Source organism: Mastomys coucha, unplaced genomic scaffold, assembly GCF_008632895.1.
Source record: "Mastomys coucha isolate ucsf_1 unplaced genomic scaffold, UCSF_Mcou_1 pScaffold8, whole genome shotgun sequence".
Classification (NCBI taxonomy): Eukaryota; Metazoa; Chordata; class Mammalia; order Rodentia; family Muridae; genus Mastomys; species Mastomys coucha.
The window spans coordinates 55,558,159-55,574,132 of NW_022196914.1; the positions used below are offsets into that span (position 1 = coordinate 55,558,159).

Here is a 15,974-nt window from a genome sequence, read left to right on the forward strand (position 1 = left end):
TGGCATTTCTTTTGTTTTGCAAACCCTGCCTAGGGAAATTTTTGTAGCCTGACCTCTCCTTCCCTCCAGGGAATTATTTTTAAGACAAAACAGCATCATTTCAGATCTATTCAGGTATTGTTCAAAATAAACTTTAAAATCAAGATTTGTGAAGGTCAATGAGGCTGTAAAATTTATAGAGGTATTACAATCTGGCTGCCTATTTCATATAGAATTATTGTGTATTTAAAAGGTTGTTTTTCCCTCTATATACTGGTAATTTTAAAGAGTTTGCTTCTAGTGAGTTTGTAATCAATAGAAAGTTTTGCCTTTAAAAATGGCTAATAGCCTTACATTATGTAAAAAAAAACTTTTTTTCTGTCTCTGCTTCAATACAAGAAGCTAGGACTTTGAATTTTTCAGTGTATGTTGTTTATTATCTAATCCCTCTCAAAGGAGATTTTACTACCTTTGCTCTTATACCATGAGCTTTTAAAAATGAGCATTTGCTGCTCCAGAAAAGTTTCAGAGGCAACATCTTTTTCAATATTTGGACCTCAGCTATATCAAGAAAGTTACATCAAAAAAGTTATATCAAGAAAGAAAAGATGATTTACTTAATTCAAATTATTTTCAAAAGCTTCCTAAAAATGTTAATTGGTTAAGGCCTTCCCTTAAGATCACCACAGGACTTAAGCCTTTGTTTAGTGTTGACAAAGTAACTGCTGAGAGACAAAAAGATTTTACAGAAAGGAAAGGAAGCTTCTGTAAACAGTTGTTATCAATTGTAATCAATTGCAATCAAATGTTTAGTTATTGTTACTCAATGTGCCCACAGTAATTCTTTGGCAAAAGAGAACATTAATATAGTTTTAACATCCTATTATGAAGTTGTTGTGGTGTTAATAAAGAATTATATGATAAAATCACAAAAGTATTTTGGAAAAAATGTCTTGAAAACCTGATGAGACATCTATTTTTTGCTTCAAACAGCAATTAAATTGGTTATTGCAAAATATTTATTGATATTTGGCCTATTGCATAGTAAAAATTTTAAGCAAAAATGATAATTATTTTCCGAAAGACAAATTGTTAAAATTTGCTTAAATGCATGCTTTTATACTTCTTGTAAATTTATGTATCTAAATTTACATCTCAAAAAATACATCTATAGCCCTTCTATGGGAGAGAAATATATGTAATTGGATCATATGTTTAGTCTCATGAATTTTCCTCTACTTCAGCACAAATAATTGAACTTCATGCTGTGGTCAATATTTTTAAGGTCCTAAAATCAAGCTTTAACTTGTATATTGAAAGCCAATACATATGTATATATATATATATATATATATATATATATGTGTGTGTGTGTGTGTGTGTGTGTGTGTGTATATATCAGGGTTTATAATTGCTTATGATAATCTGGTTTTTAGACAATATTTCTGATTTAAAAATTAAAAATTAAATATACACATGTGACTATTGCCTTAACATGAAAAGCAACAAAAAATGTAATTGGTCATTGCCTGCATTATATTTCTATGCTTGGTGTTCCTAATCAGATTAAAACAGATAATGGAACTGGCTATTACAGTCAAGCATTTGAGATGTTTTGTCAACAATTTAATGTTACCAATATGAAATTCTTTATAATTCTCAGAGACAAGAAATTGTTGAACGTGCACTTCGCACTCTGAAAATTTGGTTTGTAATAACAGAAAAGGGGGAATTATACCCTCCAAAGTCACCAGAAGTACATCTCACTTTTGTCTTACTTGTTTTAAATTTTTTGTACACTGATGCTAAAGACCAGTCTGCCACAGATCACCACTGGCCACAGATCACCACTGGCCACAGATCACCACTGGCATCCACTCACTTCCAGTTCATATGCCATGGTTAATTAGTGGAACCCACTAACTAATATGTGGAATGGTCCAGATCCCATTTTAATATGGGAGAGAGGTTCTGTTTGTGTTTTCTCACAAAAAGAAGATGGAGCGCGATGTCTGCCTGAAAGATTGGTTCGTCAAGTGGATACAGATCCTGAGTCTTCTAGCAATGATTTAATGATTCCAATTAAAATGATGGCTAAAAATATTTATTAGCCAGCAAAATTAACTTGGAGACATAGCCTCTACTATTTTCCTGAGAGTTAAGTTCCTTTGTTGACTCTCAAACCTGCAAAGAGACTTCCCCCACTGAGAGGCCAGACCTTGAGTCTGATTGTTGCTAATTTGCAACTGAATTGAGTATCTGGGACATGTCACAGATAATGTTAATCTTGTTCCTTTTAAACTTTTGACTTTGTATTTCAAGCAGGTCTGTTACCAACATGTAGGCTGGACTTCAGAGAAGCTCAGATGTAGCAGTTATTCATCTTGACTCATTATCATACACTTGATTTGGCTGATAGGGCGCTTGCCGAACCTGGGGTCGACAATTCTCCTTTTAGGAGCTGCACAGGATTTAGACCTGTGCATACTGGTTCTAGATAAAATGAATCCAGTATGGGCACCAGCGTGGGCTGTGAGGCTAAGCACCGCAGAGAAAGGTTACACGCTGGCCATCTCTAGATTCTCCAAGAGACAAACCTGGTTTGCAAGGAGGTTGGTGTCTATTTTTTAACCTTATCCTAAGGATTTTCTAAAGGCTCTACCTCCCCTCCAAAAAAGATACCAAGAGCCATGACTGCGGAATGTAATGGCAATCTGACCCATGGGAGAAATCAGGTCAATGCTCTCCCAGCTGGTCAATGCCCACTCATCCAAGGATGAGGCAACTATATGATCACCTTGGTTCCTTAAGGCCTCTATTAAAATAATAAAAAGGGAGGAATTGTACCCTTCTACCAGACTTTGCTCTACTGTAGCTAGCCTACCTAGGGTGGAGTTTTCTGAGATAAAAGAACTCTATTTTCCTGCCGCTTCTGAAGTTTCCTACAAGGAGCCACCACCTACTGCATTACTGAGTCTACCTACCTGACAAGTTTCTGGCTAGCAACAAGATTCTAATGAGTCGACTAGATCCTGGCATTGAGGGGGATGGGCCCCCTTTCCTTTGTATACTCAATCTCCTGAGTAAACATTGGGCCTTGATCAGAAACTTTTGTCTTGGCTTCATTATTTCTCTCGCCATCCCATCTCTCACTCCAAGACCCCCATCTTTCCTTTCAGAAGACCCTGTTCGCTTTGTTGCTGGGTAGCTACAGAAGGCCATGCAGGGATTCCCAAAGAGGCAAACCCTGTTTCTAGCTCAGACTCGCAACTCCTTCTCTCTTTCCCTCACCTTCCACCACCATCTAAGTGCCTTGTAAACATCTAGTGCTGTGGTACAGAGGACATGAAGAAAAAAAGCAGAGAGGACAAAGGAGCCCCATCATTGCTGCCTTGCCAGCTGGGAGGCCTGAGCTTTCTGGCCAGTCTACTATTACCTGGGCAGTGGCTCCCACTACGGTCAGTGTGGGTCCCCAGGTGCCTTCAGGTCCCTTCATCTGGCAAAGCATTATCAGAGTTCTGAGCCTCATGAAACCTGTCACAACCAGCTTTATCAGACACCACCACTACTACCAGACTACAAATGTTTCTCCTCTGAGCCAACACCTTCCTGACAAGCAATCCTACCAGGAGATACCACAATACCACCAGTGTTCATTCTGTGTCCCTCTTCCCTGCCATAAGTTCTGTGCCTTGTATCCTCAGCACCACTGGCCTAGCAGGAACTCCATTCAGTGCTCAGTGGTTGCCTGTTCAAAATGTGGTTTTCCAATATTAAAGGCCTTTCCTTAGTTTCATATAAATATAAACGAAAGCTAAATGAATAAAAAAATGTGGATAGCTTTGCTGACTTAGTGGCTTTCCCAAGTGTATCAACAAATATTTCAGGACACCTGCTGTAAGTCACCTTCATCCCAACTGCCTTGTGGTAGCATGTCAGTGCTAGAAAGCACACTCTAAAAGGAGTGGCCACTCTCAGAGGCCACTGGAGCTGTATTTTCAGGAGCCTCTCTCTTCAACTGTAAGAAGTCACACTTGGATTGCACCTTGAAGAATAAACTGATATTGTTTGTAATGCCATGTGAGACTTGATGCTTTTATATATGGGCCAAGCTCAACATGGAATCTCTTCGGCAGGACCAGTGATCAGTTAGCCATCAGCCAGGGCTAGTTGCTTCCCTTGAGTCTTGAAGCCACTGATATTGGCCAGTGGCTTTCAAACAAGACAAGGTGCAGGGACCCACTCTGGGGGACATTCTCATTTCACAATTCTACCACCCCCCTCAAAAAATAATCTGTACCTTAAAGTAAGGTTTCACCATGTGTGCTTGGCTATATTAGCTCTCATTTCTGTCCCTGCTGTTCTCAAGGAAGCTATGTCCTCAGTGTGTTGATACTGTGATGCCCAAGTGTCAGTACCCAGGTTGGTATAGGGCTGTAGCATGCAGGGTGAGGCTTCCCAGGTAGCCTTGCTCATTGAGTTCACTAGCTGCTCTCCATTTAGAGGTCAGGTGAGTGGAAACATGAAGGGAGGTTGAGGTAGGGGAGTCAAGAGTGTTCTAGAAGTAGGGCCCCCACCTCCCAGCTCTGTGAAGCACTATGTGACATTGGGCCAGAGCATCTGCCTTCTGCTCTCTTAATAGCTGCCACCTTGGATGGTTGGTTAACCAGAACATTTTCTCTGAGTCTGGTTTCTTAATTCCCCTCACAAGTACCCACTGTGGAAAGGAGAGGCTCTCACCAGAGAGTTATGTTCTCTGACTCTCTAAGACAACCACTTCCTATGGGACAGGAGACATGAGCATCTCCCCAAGGGCTTCTCCATAGCCCCATGTGTCACACCTCCACCAAGAGTCTGGGCAACCTGATGGACACTGCACTGAGGCCCTGTCCTCCTGCATGCTGGTTCCAAATGTGCTCTCCTCCTTGGACTTAAAGCACTTTGGTTTTGGGAATTGCCATGTTTACCATACTGTCATAGTCAAGAAGAGGAAGCAAGCACTCAGTGAATGCAGTGAAGAGGCCCCTCTGCTTTCAACAGGCTTCTTGCCTTGAGGCCAGACTCCAGGCCAGCTCAGAGGGAACTGGCATGGTGACGTTGTCTTTTGCATCCCTTTCTCTATTCACATCTGACTGGACCAGGGCTGCACAGTGCTGGATTCCTGCAGTTCTACATATGGTTTCTTATTTAGAGCCAGACATTTTGAGAAGGCAAATGTAACAAGGGACCTAGGATTTTACATGCTTTATGTGGTAGTAGAACAATTCCCACAGGCTCTGAGATGGGACAGAGTTGGCATGAAGACAAAGAATATCCAAAGTCTATGTGACTGGGTAAGTCTGGGAAACCCAGGCTGTAGGAGGCCTAAGCAAGTGGGAAATGCAGGAAAGGAAATTATCTTCTGCCACCAAGGTCAGCAAATGTCTCCTGTAGAGAATAAGAGGCTTTGTAGGGCCAGAGTCCTCTGTGTAGTTGCTCTGTTCTGGTACATGTAAAGGCACCGGAAGAGAGCATGGCCACACCCCAACAGATGCCTTCCCTAGATGCCTCAGGCCTGGCCTTTGATGCCTGCATAGCTTCCGTTTTTTTTCTCCCTCTGGGTTCCCCTTTGTTTAATCTGTTTACCTGTCTCTGGCCCATAGCTTCTGGTGCCCATACTGAACTAGGTATATGGTGGAGCTCTGGGGACAGTATTATGTGTGGAGGGAGTAGGTGTGGGCAGCAGGTACACTTGGGTACATTGCTCAGAGCTTATAGATGAGAAAGAGTCTTTGCTGATGACAGACACAACCAGGAGCGAACTGTCTGGTGCACAGCTCCATTCCCTGTTCAAATGCAAGCCCACAGGTTGATTCTGACATCAGAGCTGGACCCCAGGGGCAGAAGCTCAGAACAAATGCCTGCAGACAGACCACTCTGCTCCAAGAGCCCTCCCCAGCCCTGAGCCATCTCCACGGCTTCAGCCTTCTTCGGGGAGAAAGGAAAGGGCTGTAGCCAGCCAGAGGGACAAGATGCTTTATTATTGGAAAAATCTAAGAGTCTCTTAGGCCTGTGCAGGGCCATTAGGTGACGTCAGTCGCTCAGGGGATCTAAGCTCTGTGTTTTCACTCTTCTCAGAACAGCAACTGATTCATGGTAGCAAAGGGGTTTCTATTTAGAGCTGCAGAGGAGAGGCAGCCTCCGTGTCCTGGCATCCAATGCTAACAGCCTGCCTGCTCCAGCAGGCAGAGTTCACGGAAGGCCAGGACTGAGACACTCTACTTCCCGAAAGCTAACCAATAGCCCCAGGCCTACTATGTGCTGGCCGCTGGGCATACAAAGGCTGTCACACTGCTAGAGAGCGGAGGGCAGTTTAGCACCCAGACAGCTATGATGATGGTTGGAAGGGGATAAAGCAAGGAAGGGGCCTAGATTCTTGGGCTGAGTCACAAAGGACCAGTAGGAGCTGGGGCTGAAGAGGTACAGGGATTGATAATGGGGGCACTGGAAGTTGTTTCACTAGAGGAGAAAGACTGGAATGAAGGGAAGTGGGGAGAAGAGAAGGAAACTGCCTAGCTTAGAGCTCTATCCCTCACTAAAATGCAAAGCCACGAGCTGATCTGGGTGTTACATGGGGCCTGGCCAGGAGCCACTGTCATGGCTTCTGTAGAAGGACGTGCTGGATTTTAGACATAATTTCTGCTTAATTTCTGGCATGAGAATGGATGCAGCTAAGTCATACTGTCCTCTCTTGTGGATCCACATCCTGAAAATGGTGGTTGGCACCACCTTATATGTATACAGTAGTCATCTCTAGAGGGACACCAGGGTTCCATGTCTCTCTCCCTATGCATGTCCCCTCTCATGCAAGCCTCATCCTTCCACCTGGCATGGATGTCTCAGTGACACTGCTTGATGATGTTTGGTCCCTATGACCTTCTATTCTCTTCCTTTCCAAGGTCTCCAAGGTCTCGCCTCTCAGCATGTGTTATTAATACATCCTTCCCTGACCCTAGATTAGGTTCTCAGTGGTGAAGGAAGTATTCTGGGTTGGACTCAATCTTTTTCTTGTTTTCTTAAGATTTATTTATTTATTATATATAAGTACACTGTAGCTATCTTCAGACACACCAGAAGAGGGCATCAGATCGCATTACAGATGGTTGTCAGCTACCATGTGGTTGCTGAGATTTGAACTCATGACCTCTGGAAGAGCAGTCAGTGCTCTTAACCACTGAGCCATTTCTCTAGCCCAAGGGTTGGACTCAATCTTATGAGCAAGGTATGGCCACAGATAATTTTGACATCAGAGGCTCCATGAAGCTCACTCCACCCAGCCCCTCTGCCCCTCTGGAATTCTCTCTAGGAGGAGCCCTGGGGGCTTCATCTTGCTGCTAATTCAGCTCCTCACCTGGCCACACCTCACGATCCCCCGGCCCCCCATGCCTCCACACTGTGAAAAAGAATGGGATTTCTGCCTCTGAAATTCCTAAAAGATGCTGTTCCTTCTTTGAAAGCCAAAGGTAATATTTAACCCACTAAAAGTAGCTTGTTCATAGTCATATTTATTTCATACTTCATGCTCCATGGATTACAAGGTAAGATCCAGAAGCTACATGAGCAAATGGTAAAAATATAAATCACATAAAAATACCTGAAACACTACCGTGACATTATAAAACTACCTCAAAACATCCTTAACTCTACCAACTTGCTAAAATCTGCTGCTTCAGAAGATAGCATTCAAAAGAAAGCATGCTCTCCATTGATGTAAGGGGGAAAAGATCACAGTGCTCATTTGGAATGGTCCTTATTTTGGCTGCTAGCTGGAGGAGCGACTACCTACATGGATATATACATTTTTTTTGTTTGTTTAAGAAATTAAGATGGGAAATGGAACTTTTTGTTTGTTTGTTTTGAGGAAGCATCTTATGTCCCCTTAAAATATATTAGCCTGGAGAGAGCCATGAGGGAAATAGTAAAACCAGAGCACACACCCTGACAAAGTAAGACAGGCTTATGGAGAACTGAAAAACCAAACCGAACCAAACCAAAACTGAAGCAGATGCCAGAGGTTTCCCCACACACCTTCTTAGTTGGCAATTACAAGAAAATATGGAGAAAGACAAGCAGAGAACAGGGGTGAGGAGGACGCACGGGCAAGGTGAGAGAGCGGCAGAGGACAGTGAATACTGTACCTGCTTGTTACTGTCAGTGGTACAGCACAGCTTCTTGAGGGAGACAAAGTGCCTAATTTTCCTAATAACACAAATAGTCAGTGGTTAGTAGGTCGGAAGGAGAAGATGCAGCAGGTCAGCACACGGACAAGACAAGTCTCCTCCACGCTGAGCTCCAGGGCCTTCCTCACGCCAATGTGATCACAAGGCCTGCATCCTTGTGGAAGCCTGGCTGCTGTGGACTACCCCCATGGGCCTGCCACCTGACGTTTGATCCCTGGGCATTTTCACAAGAGACTGACATGCCACCACAGAAAAGCTGGCTTTCACTCAAGTGACACAATGACAGTCATTGCTTACATGAGAAGTAGAAGACTCATTCGGGAAAGTGATGAGATTTCATTGGTTGCTGTTTTCCTTTTAAACATCCTATGTTGGGCACTGTGGTTCATCATAAGGATGGTATTTGTTGCTTTTGTTGTTTGTTTGTTTTTGTTTCTTTTTTGTTTTGGTTAGAGGAAAACATGCTCTGATTTAAAAGTCATAAACTGAATCTAGGAACTTAGCCCGTGGTCTCGCTGATTATCACAAGGAAAATGGGGATAAAAGGACACAGCCCTGTGCAAGTAAGCGCAAGGTGGATCCTCTCCTGAGGGTAGAGCTCTGACTTACACTATGGAAGCCTGAATACCCAGAAGCCTCTGGGGCACCCCTTTCTAATCTCTGTTTCTTTCTTCTTCCTGGTTCACTTTACCTTGGAGGATTCTCTGAAGAGAACATGGGAAAATACTGATGGATCTTATAATATGAACATCACCCAAGCGAGAAAGAGTAAAATGTCCCTATTTTTAATCTGAATTGCCTCTGAGAGCTCGCTGCCTCCAATTAGGGAAAATCACACAAAATCATGTCTGGATAAAAGGACTGCTTTCCCTCATCTGTCAAATCAGGAAATTTGATTCTGATAGAAAGTACCAGGCAGTAGCATGTCTCCTCCACGTCAGCTACCCACTGATTCTAGTTAAACACACAGAAAAGCCCTCAGCTCCCCTTTCCTAAGATTGACCATGAGGACACCATGACTGGCTCGGGCACCACCCTCTTCCCGTTGCTCTCCGAAGGCCACTGTTGGGATGTCTGACCTGAGGCAGTGCCTGTCGGGAGAGCAGGCAGCTTCTCCCCATAGTGGACAACCTTGTTCAGGAGTCTACCAGAACCTGCAACTCTCAGAGGCCACCCAGAGAGGAGTCACAAAAGGAACACTAGGCTGGGGCCTCTCGGGAAGCTGGAGTACAGTTTTCAAGCTAGCCCACCAAGGAAAACTGGAGGGAAACGACCTCCAGATAGATGGGTGACCTTACAGAATGGGCTGGCTTTGTAATCACGTGGTGATCTGAAGTGAACTCAGGTGGTCCTGAGAACCATGTGTGGGAGGGACTTTGTGGTTCCAGGTAACCACTATCTTATTTTCTTTGCCAATATGTCCCATGTCATGTGTCCCTTCCAGGGTTGATCTACCAGGCAGTATTGACCTGCGTGCTGGCTGCAAGGCCCAACCAGTGAGATATAGTTAGGGGTCCCATCCGGCTGGTGCTCTGAGCCTTCCCTTAGAATATAACTAAGGAAAGGGAATCTATGCTTTTTTTTTTTTTTCTCATGCTCTGCCCCTAGGTTTCTCTGGTCAGATGCCCTAGGCTCTGGTTCAGTATCTTCTATGGTGGGCTGGTGTCTGTGAGACTCTCTGAGCCCTTGTATAAGCTCAGAGTCAAGAAGGCTGGCACCCTGTGGCCTGAGGGCAGAAGCCAGTAGGGCTAGCTGGAGTTCACTAGCCAAGGAGAAGTACAACCTGAGTTATGGGGGACAATGGGGCTATGCGTGACCCGGTAGCGAGTTAAGGGCTAGGATTGATGTTCCATGAAAGACCATGGATAGGAGACAGGGGTGAGGGCAGGGGGAGACCATGTCTGGAGATTGCTGCGGGCCACATAAGACAATAAGGCAAACCCTATTGTGTGTGTTGTCCTAAGGCTTGCAAGGGTATTGTAGTATGCCAGACAATGCCCACAGGGGCCTGAGTTCTTATCTGTAGCAGAAAGAGTGGAAGAGTTTGCTCTCACCCTCCTTGGCCAATCACTGGGGTGATCTTCACGTGCTGTTGGATGCTGTCCCCGGATTTCCGTCTGGCATAGTAAACCCCCTGCCACTCCTACATGGACAGAGAGAGCACTTGAGATCCTTCGGTCGAGAGCGCAGCTGCTCCCACACGGGGTCTCTGCAGGTTGAGTCAGAACTTCCCACAGACTTTCATTACATGTCACGAAACTGCTGTGTAGTTGTACCCACTACAGCGCTATCACGGTCACACATATAAACGTAAGCGTATCATCAGGTCAGCAGGTCCACTACCAAGCCATTTGCCATGAATGAATGCTAAGACACCTGGCACCCACCAGCTGGAGTTGTCACCACATCAGAGTCCAGTAGCCAGCCTCAAAATCCTCACAACCAGTGGGCCTGATAGATAGTCTCATTCTTAACTTACAGATGGGTAAACTGAGGCTCAGTGAGTCCACCTACCTTACCCACATGGGGAAAACAGAGGATTTGTTTATAACTATGTGGTTCTCCAATCCTTCCTGAGGTGTTTGAGCTTTCTGAGATTCTAGGGGCCCTCCACCCACGGCTTCTCTAGGGCCACTATGTTCCCTTGTAGCTTCCGTGTCTGAAATCAAGGGGGAGTGGGAGTCCTGCTGCCTCAGGACCATGGGAATTGGACTGAAATAAAGAGGAAGCCTCAGGGTGGAGAGCTTTCTCTACTGTTTCTGGAAGAGAGCAGATAACTGAGCTCCCCATAGCCACATCCTGCTCTTCTATATGATATGGCTAAAGAGGGTTTCCTTTGAGGGTTCCACATGTGCCTGGGTTATTTTTGGGGAAAAATATGGAGTAGTTTGTATAGTAGTCCTGTTTCATGTTCAAATATAATAGCTCTGGTTTAAAAAGTATAATCCAGATTTATGCTACCCTACTAGTACTGCTCTCTCCAATGGATGCGATGTTTAACTACTACACAGTAGAGAAGAGAAGAAGGAAGCAAAGCCATGTGAAGAAGCAGGAACTTTCAGAAGAAGCAAGAGGTTGCCCAGCTCTGAGGGAGGAGAGTGGCTGCCCAGGGGATTCCTCTCTTGCCTACACCGTGCCTCTATCTCCTCCAGAAGCAGCAGAAAGTATAGGTGTGGGGCAGGAAGAGCTGGGGAAGAAGAGTTACCCAAATATGGAACAACAGCGAGTACAGAGGACAGAAGGAAGACATTTAAGTAAATAAACAGAGCCTACCAATCCATGAGGATACTAGGTCTTTCTAGGCTCCTCCTCTCAAATGCCAATAAACCAAAAAACCACAAAGCAGCTATCTAGGGTAGAACTCTGCTCAGAGATGCAATGTTATAGCAAGGATAGGTTGGAGTATATTCATGCAAAGGAGCATGTGGCCTTCCACAAAACAATTAGCTCCTGTGGCATCCTGTTGGCATCAAAAATTAACCCATTTTTGCAAAAACTAACGTTCTTTCACTGAATTATGATGTTACTAGTGAGTTCAATCTTAAGGATCAAAGATTAAAGTACTGGGGCGGGGGCGCTCAGGGAGGAGTGTGGGTGGGTTTCTTGGCTCCACCCACCTTTCCCTTCTTGATGCACGTGTTGATGGTGTCCAGGAGGTCTGCCCGGTTCTTGTCACTCTTAGGCAGGTCAGCGAGTTCCTTCCCCAGGAGCTCCCCTTTGTGGTAGCCCATCATCCTCTCAAAGGCAGGGTTGACATACTGTGAGCAGGAGGGGTTACAGATCAGTGTGCCCTACTGAGAGGCTGTGGGGATACATGTATACAAAGGTTCCTATGACACTCTATTGCAGGTGCTATGGTCTCCTCCTTCCTCATCCGGCAGGAGTGGTACCCTCATACATACTGCAGTTTATATTTGACATCCTGGTCCTCTATGAGAATGCAAAGAAACCTCAGAACAAAGGAGCAGGGAGCCCTCAGTGAATAGCTCCAGCATCTGCAGACCCCAGTCACTGTCTATCACCCCACGGAATAAGGGAACCTTTATAGGCATACATAAATAGGAAGAGGGCTGGGTCGTGGCTTGGTGTCACAGTACTTCTGCACATGTAAGGCCATGAGCTGGATCCCAGCCCCTCTAAATAACAAACGAGCAGGGACACACACTAGTTGACAGGCTGCAGGTTTGTTGGTGGCACGTTCGAGGCACCATGGGGTCTCTCCATTTTCCCATCTATTAATCAATGCTACGCTTGGGAGCACTTTGACCTAATGTGAATAATTAATGCAGTTAGTCTATAGGCTTGGGCACACCCTTTCAGCACTGGGTGCAGGGTGGGCAAGGACAGAGAATGCCCACGGTGCCCCTGGAGGTCAGCAGACTCAGAGAGTTCTTTGCAAACTTCTGCTCGGGTTTCTGGGCTTTGGAGCTACTGCCTGATCTGGCCCCGGGCTTCAGTCCTCCTCCAGTTTCTTTTTAAAGATCACAGTCATCACATGAGTAGCCGTAGCTGAGAGAATAAGTGGGGGCAGATGTGCGCATACTGCACCTGGGTCAACAGTGTCTTTGGGCAAAGTTCCCATTCATCTGCTGTCTCAGAAACGTTCTCACTAACTGTTCCCACCCTCTCCTTGGCTAGGGTAATCCATCAGGAAGTGGGTAATGCGGGAACGCTGGGGTGGGAGTGGGTTGGGGGGGTGATATTCCCTTGGGAGCAAAGCTTCTATGAACACATCAGCCCTAGGAGCTAAAACATGTGGCAGAATCTCTGGCTATCAGGAACTGTGGGAATGGCTGAAGAGGAGGGAGTCCTAGTGCCATCTTCATGACCACCAGATCCCTTACAGCCTAGTTCTTCCATGCCTAGCTCTTCCATGGGCCAGGTATTGCCACCCCTGGGCATGGCAGGAATGCATTCCATCATGGCCCAGGGGACTGCGCATCTCCCTCTCTAGGTTTTCCCCACCTTCTCTGTCTATCGAGAGAGCCTTTCTCACTTCTGCCTCACCAATTGCAATGTGCCGCCTCCTCCTTCAGGAAGCCTTCTTTGACCTCTGCTCAGTCTCTGTTGGTACCATTCCTAAGGGCTCCCATGGACTTTTGTAAAGTGAATTCTAGCGAATCACACAGAAATCAAAATTTGTCTTTCTCTGACAAATTCTCAGGCACAAAGGCTAGAGTTGTGTTTGGATACACAAGACTTCAGTAAACACTCAGGGAGTACATGGGCACATTAAAATGTTTCCTCATCTGTTAACTGTCTTCATTGTCATACTGTGGGCTCTGCTTTCCCATCCTGTAAATCTGAGTTATAGTTATGGCTGTTTTCTAGGTTGAGGATCCTGGGACCTCAGAATCCAGAGGCATAACGGATATGACTAGAGCCAACGTACCAAACCCAAACCCTTTAGAACTACTGGCAGATGACGCCATCTCTCTGCACCCCTGTCTTTTCCATGTGCAACAACATTACCTGGCTCCCAGGGCTGTGTTAAGATCAATGGGAACAAAATGCTAACCACACACCAGCACATGGGAAGCACATGCAAGTATTTCAGAGCAGATGCAAGTAAATGGTGCAAGTGGCTAGAGGCACAGCGGCAGCAGGGACAGGTGGGCTGATAGAAAAGATGCTGTTCCTATAGCTTAGGTGCATCACGTGTGCACACAGGCACATAGCTGTCTATTCAAGTACCCCATGATGGGCTGCCGATGGAATCAATAGCATATGTGAAACATCTTGTCCTTGATGTGTCCTCCTGAAACCCAGATGAGGGTCATCAGAGTGTCCCCCGCACATTGCATCCTCAACCTCACTTCCCCTTCCTTCCTTTCACTGGTACAAAATATTTTAGCATCCAGGTTTCCCTTTCAGCATAGCGACTCCCCCTCTTCGGACACCAACAGTCCTCACATTCATTTCTTTCTGTGCATGGGAAAGATTGGTGTGTGTGTGTGTGTGTGTGTGTGTGTGTGTGTGTGTGTGTGTGTGATGTTGATGTCATATAACACATTACCACATTACTTGTCCCAGGGATTTAGGTTTGCTAACCACAAAGTATGGCCAAGGGGTAAAGGGCTGGGTTCCTGTTCAATGTGGGGAAGGAATGAGAGGGTGGAGCTGCTTCTCATCAGTTCTGAATCACAACCCAGCTTCCCACTGTGAAGTAGACAGATGAAAAGCCAATGGCCTCAGGAGCAGAACTGAAGGGCTACATCTGCTCGTGAGCATGGGCCTTGTGCCCAGCTTTCTGGGTGGTTTAGGATACTGAGCAGTGGGCAGGAAGAACAAACATAGTGAGCATTGTATTGAAGGAAGCTTTCAGTTCCATATCAAGAGTTGGTTAAGCATATTCTAAAATATAGCCCCAAATGAAGCCATGCAGGAAGGCTTAGGAGTCAGAAATATTGTGAAGTATTTTGACTTCAGTGCTCACTGTTGGGCCTTTCCTTGTGTAAGTTCCTCACTTTGCTAAGTCTTGTTTTCTCATCTACCTACCTTTCAAGGGCATTGAATTGAGCTGAGACAACCTAATGAAAGAGCTTGTGATAGGAACAAGGTGTGGTGAGCCCATGATACTTTTCATATGGAATAGAAACAAGGGATATCTGTGTGCACACCAGGGACATCAGAGGGCTTAAAAGGAGGCTGGTGTCACAGGGGTCATCATGTGCTGGTCATTTCATGTCCTGCCCCACTGATAAGAGCAGATGCTCCTCAATGACACTGCATACCAGCTGCAGTGAAGCCAGTGACATTCTGGGGACCAGGTACACTTCAAAGTACTCTTTGAGGCAGGTGAAAGATTCTCTAGATATGCATTTCTTAAGAAATATGGCGTTAGTCTTAAAGAGCTTTATGTTAGAATACCAACTGCAAGTTAACAACATCCCATGGCGACCTACGAGTTTGTTCAACGATGGCCTAAATTCCTACCCACCTCTACCCAAGAAGTAACAAATTCTGATCTGAATTAATAAGTTTAACCTATTGGGGCTAGAGAGGCAGTGGTTAGAGTCCTGGCTGCTTTTCTAGAGGACCTGGGCTCAGTTCTCAGCACCTATGTTGTGTGGCTCACAACTGCCCATAACAACAGCTCTAGGGTATCATACACCCTCTCCTAGCTTCTACAGGCACCAACACACATGTGCACACACAAACAGTTTAAAAAATGATAAACCATAATATAACTTTTATTCTCTTTTGAATAACTAATTCTTAAGTTCGCCAGTCATCTTCTTCCATACTGATTTTCCTTCTTCAAGAAAATATGCAAATATGAGAAAATTATGGGAGAGTATTTGAGATAAAGGGGTGGGTGGAACCTGAAAGGCTCTTTGTCAGTGTTGGTGATGTGAAGTGCTTCTTCCCATACCTGAATCACATGGTCATCACTTGTTATTTCTATGGCTTCGTGACAGTGGTCTAACGCTGTAAACACTGAATTACAGGCCCTGAAAAATGCACAAGATTAGTGTTAGTGCTATGCAAACATTGTTTGAACCTCCTTTTTTTTGTTAACTTTTATTGCATTATGATGAGAAAAGTTACATGATTTCAATTTATCTGAATTTGTTAACATTTAAAAACATATTTTAATTAAATAGAATTGAATCACATACTTGTTTCCCTTTTGTACCATTGCTCCTCTCAGAGACCCCCCCTTCAATATCTACAATATTTTTTGTCATATTCCTTAAAATTTATGAAATATTATAATGATAAAAATAAGTATTATAAAAGTTGTTTGATATAAAACAACAATCAATTTAACAG

At 44.8% G+C, this 15,974-nt stretch overlaps 1 protein-coding gene across 11 annotated transcripts in view; it reads right to left on the bottom strand.

The window, feature by feature from the left end:
- Positions 1-15,974, bottom strand: part of Pde8b (phosphodiesterase 8B) — a 248,075-nt gene that overhangs the window by 62,691 nt on the left and 169,410 nt on the right. For 5 of the 11 annotated variants that reach the window (XM_031360580.1, XM_031360579.1, XM_031360575.1 and 2 more), the window contains 4 exons: positions 15,574-15,652; positions 11,816-11,956; positions 10,253-10,341; positions 8,157-8,217 (listed from right to left, as the gene is read on the bottom strand). In XM_031360580.1, the coding sequence (XP_031216440.1) occupies positions 8,157-8,217; positions 10,253-10,341; positions 11,816-11,956; positions 15,574-15,652 (370 nt within the window). The remainder of the gene's footprint in view (positions 1-8,156; positions 8,218-10,252; positions 10,342-11,815; positions 11,957-15,573; positions 15,653-15,974) is intronic. The other 6 variants (XM_031360583.1, XM_031360582.1, XM_031360578.1 and 3 more) reach the window with 3 other exon arrangements.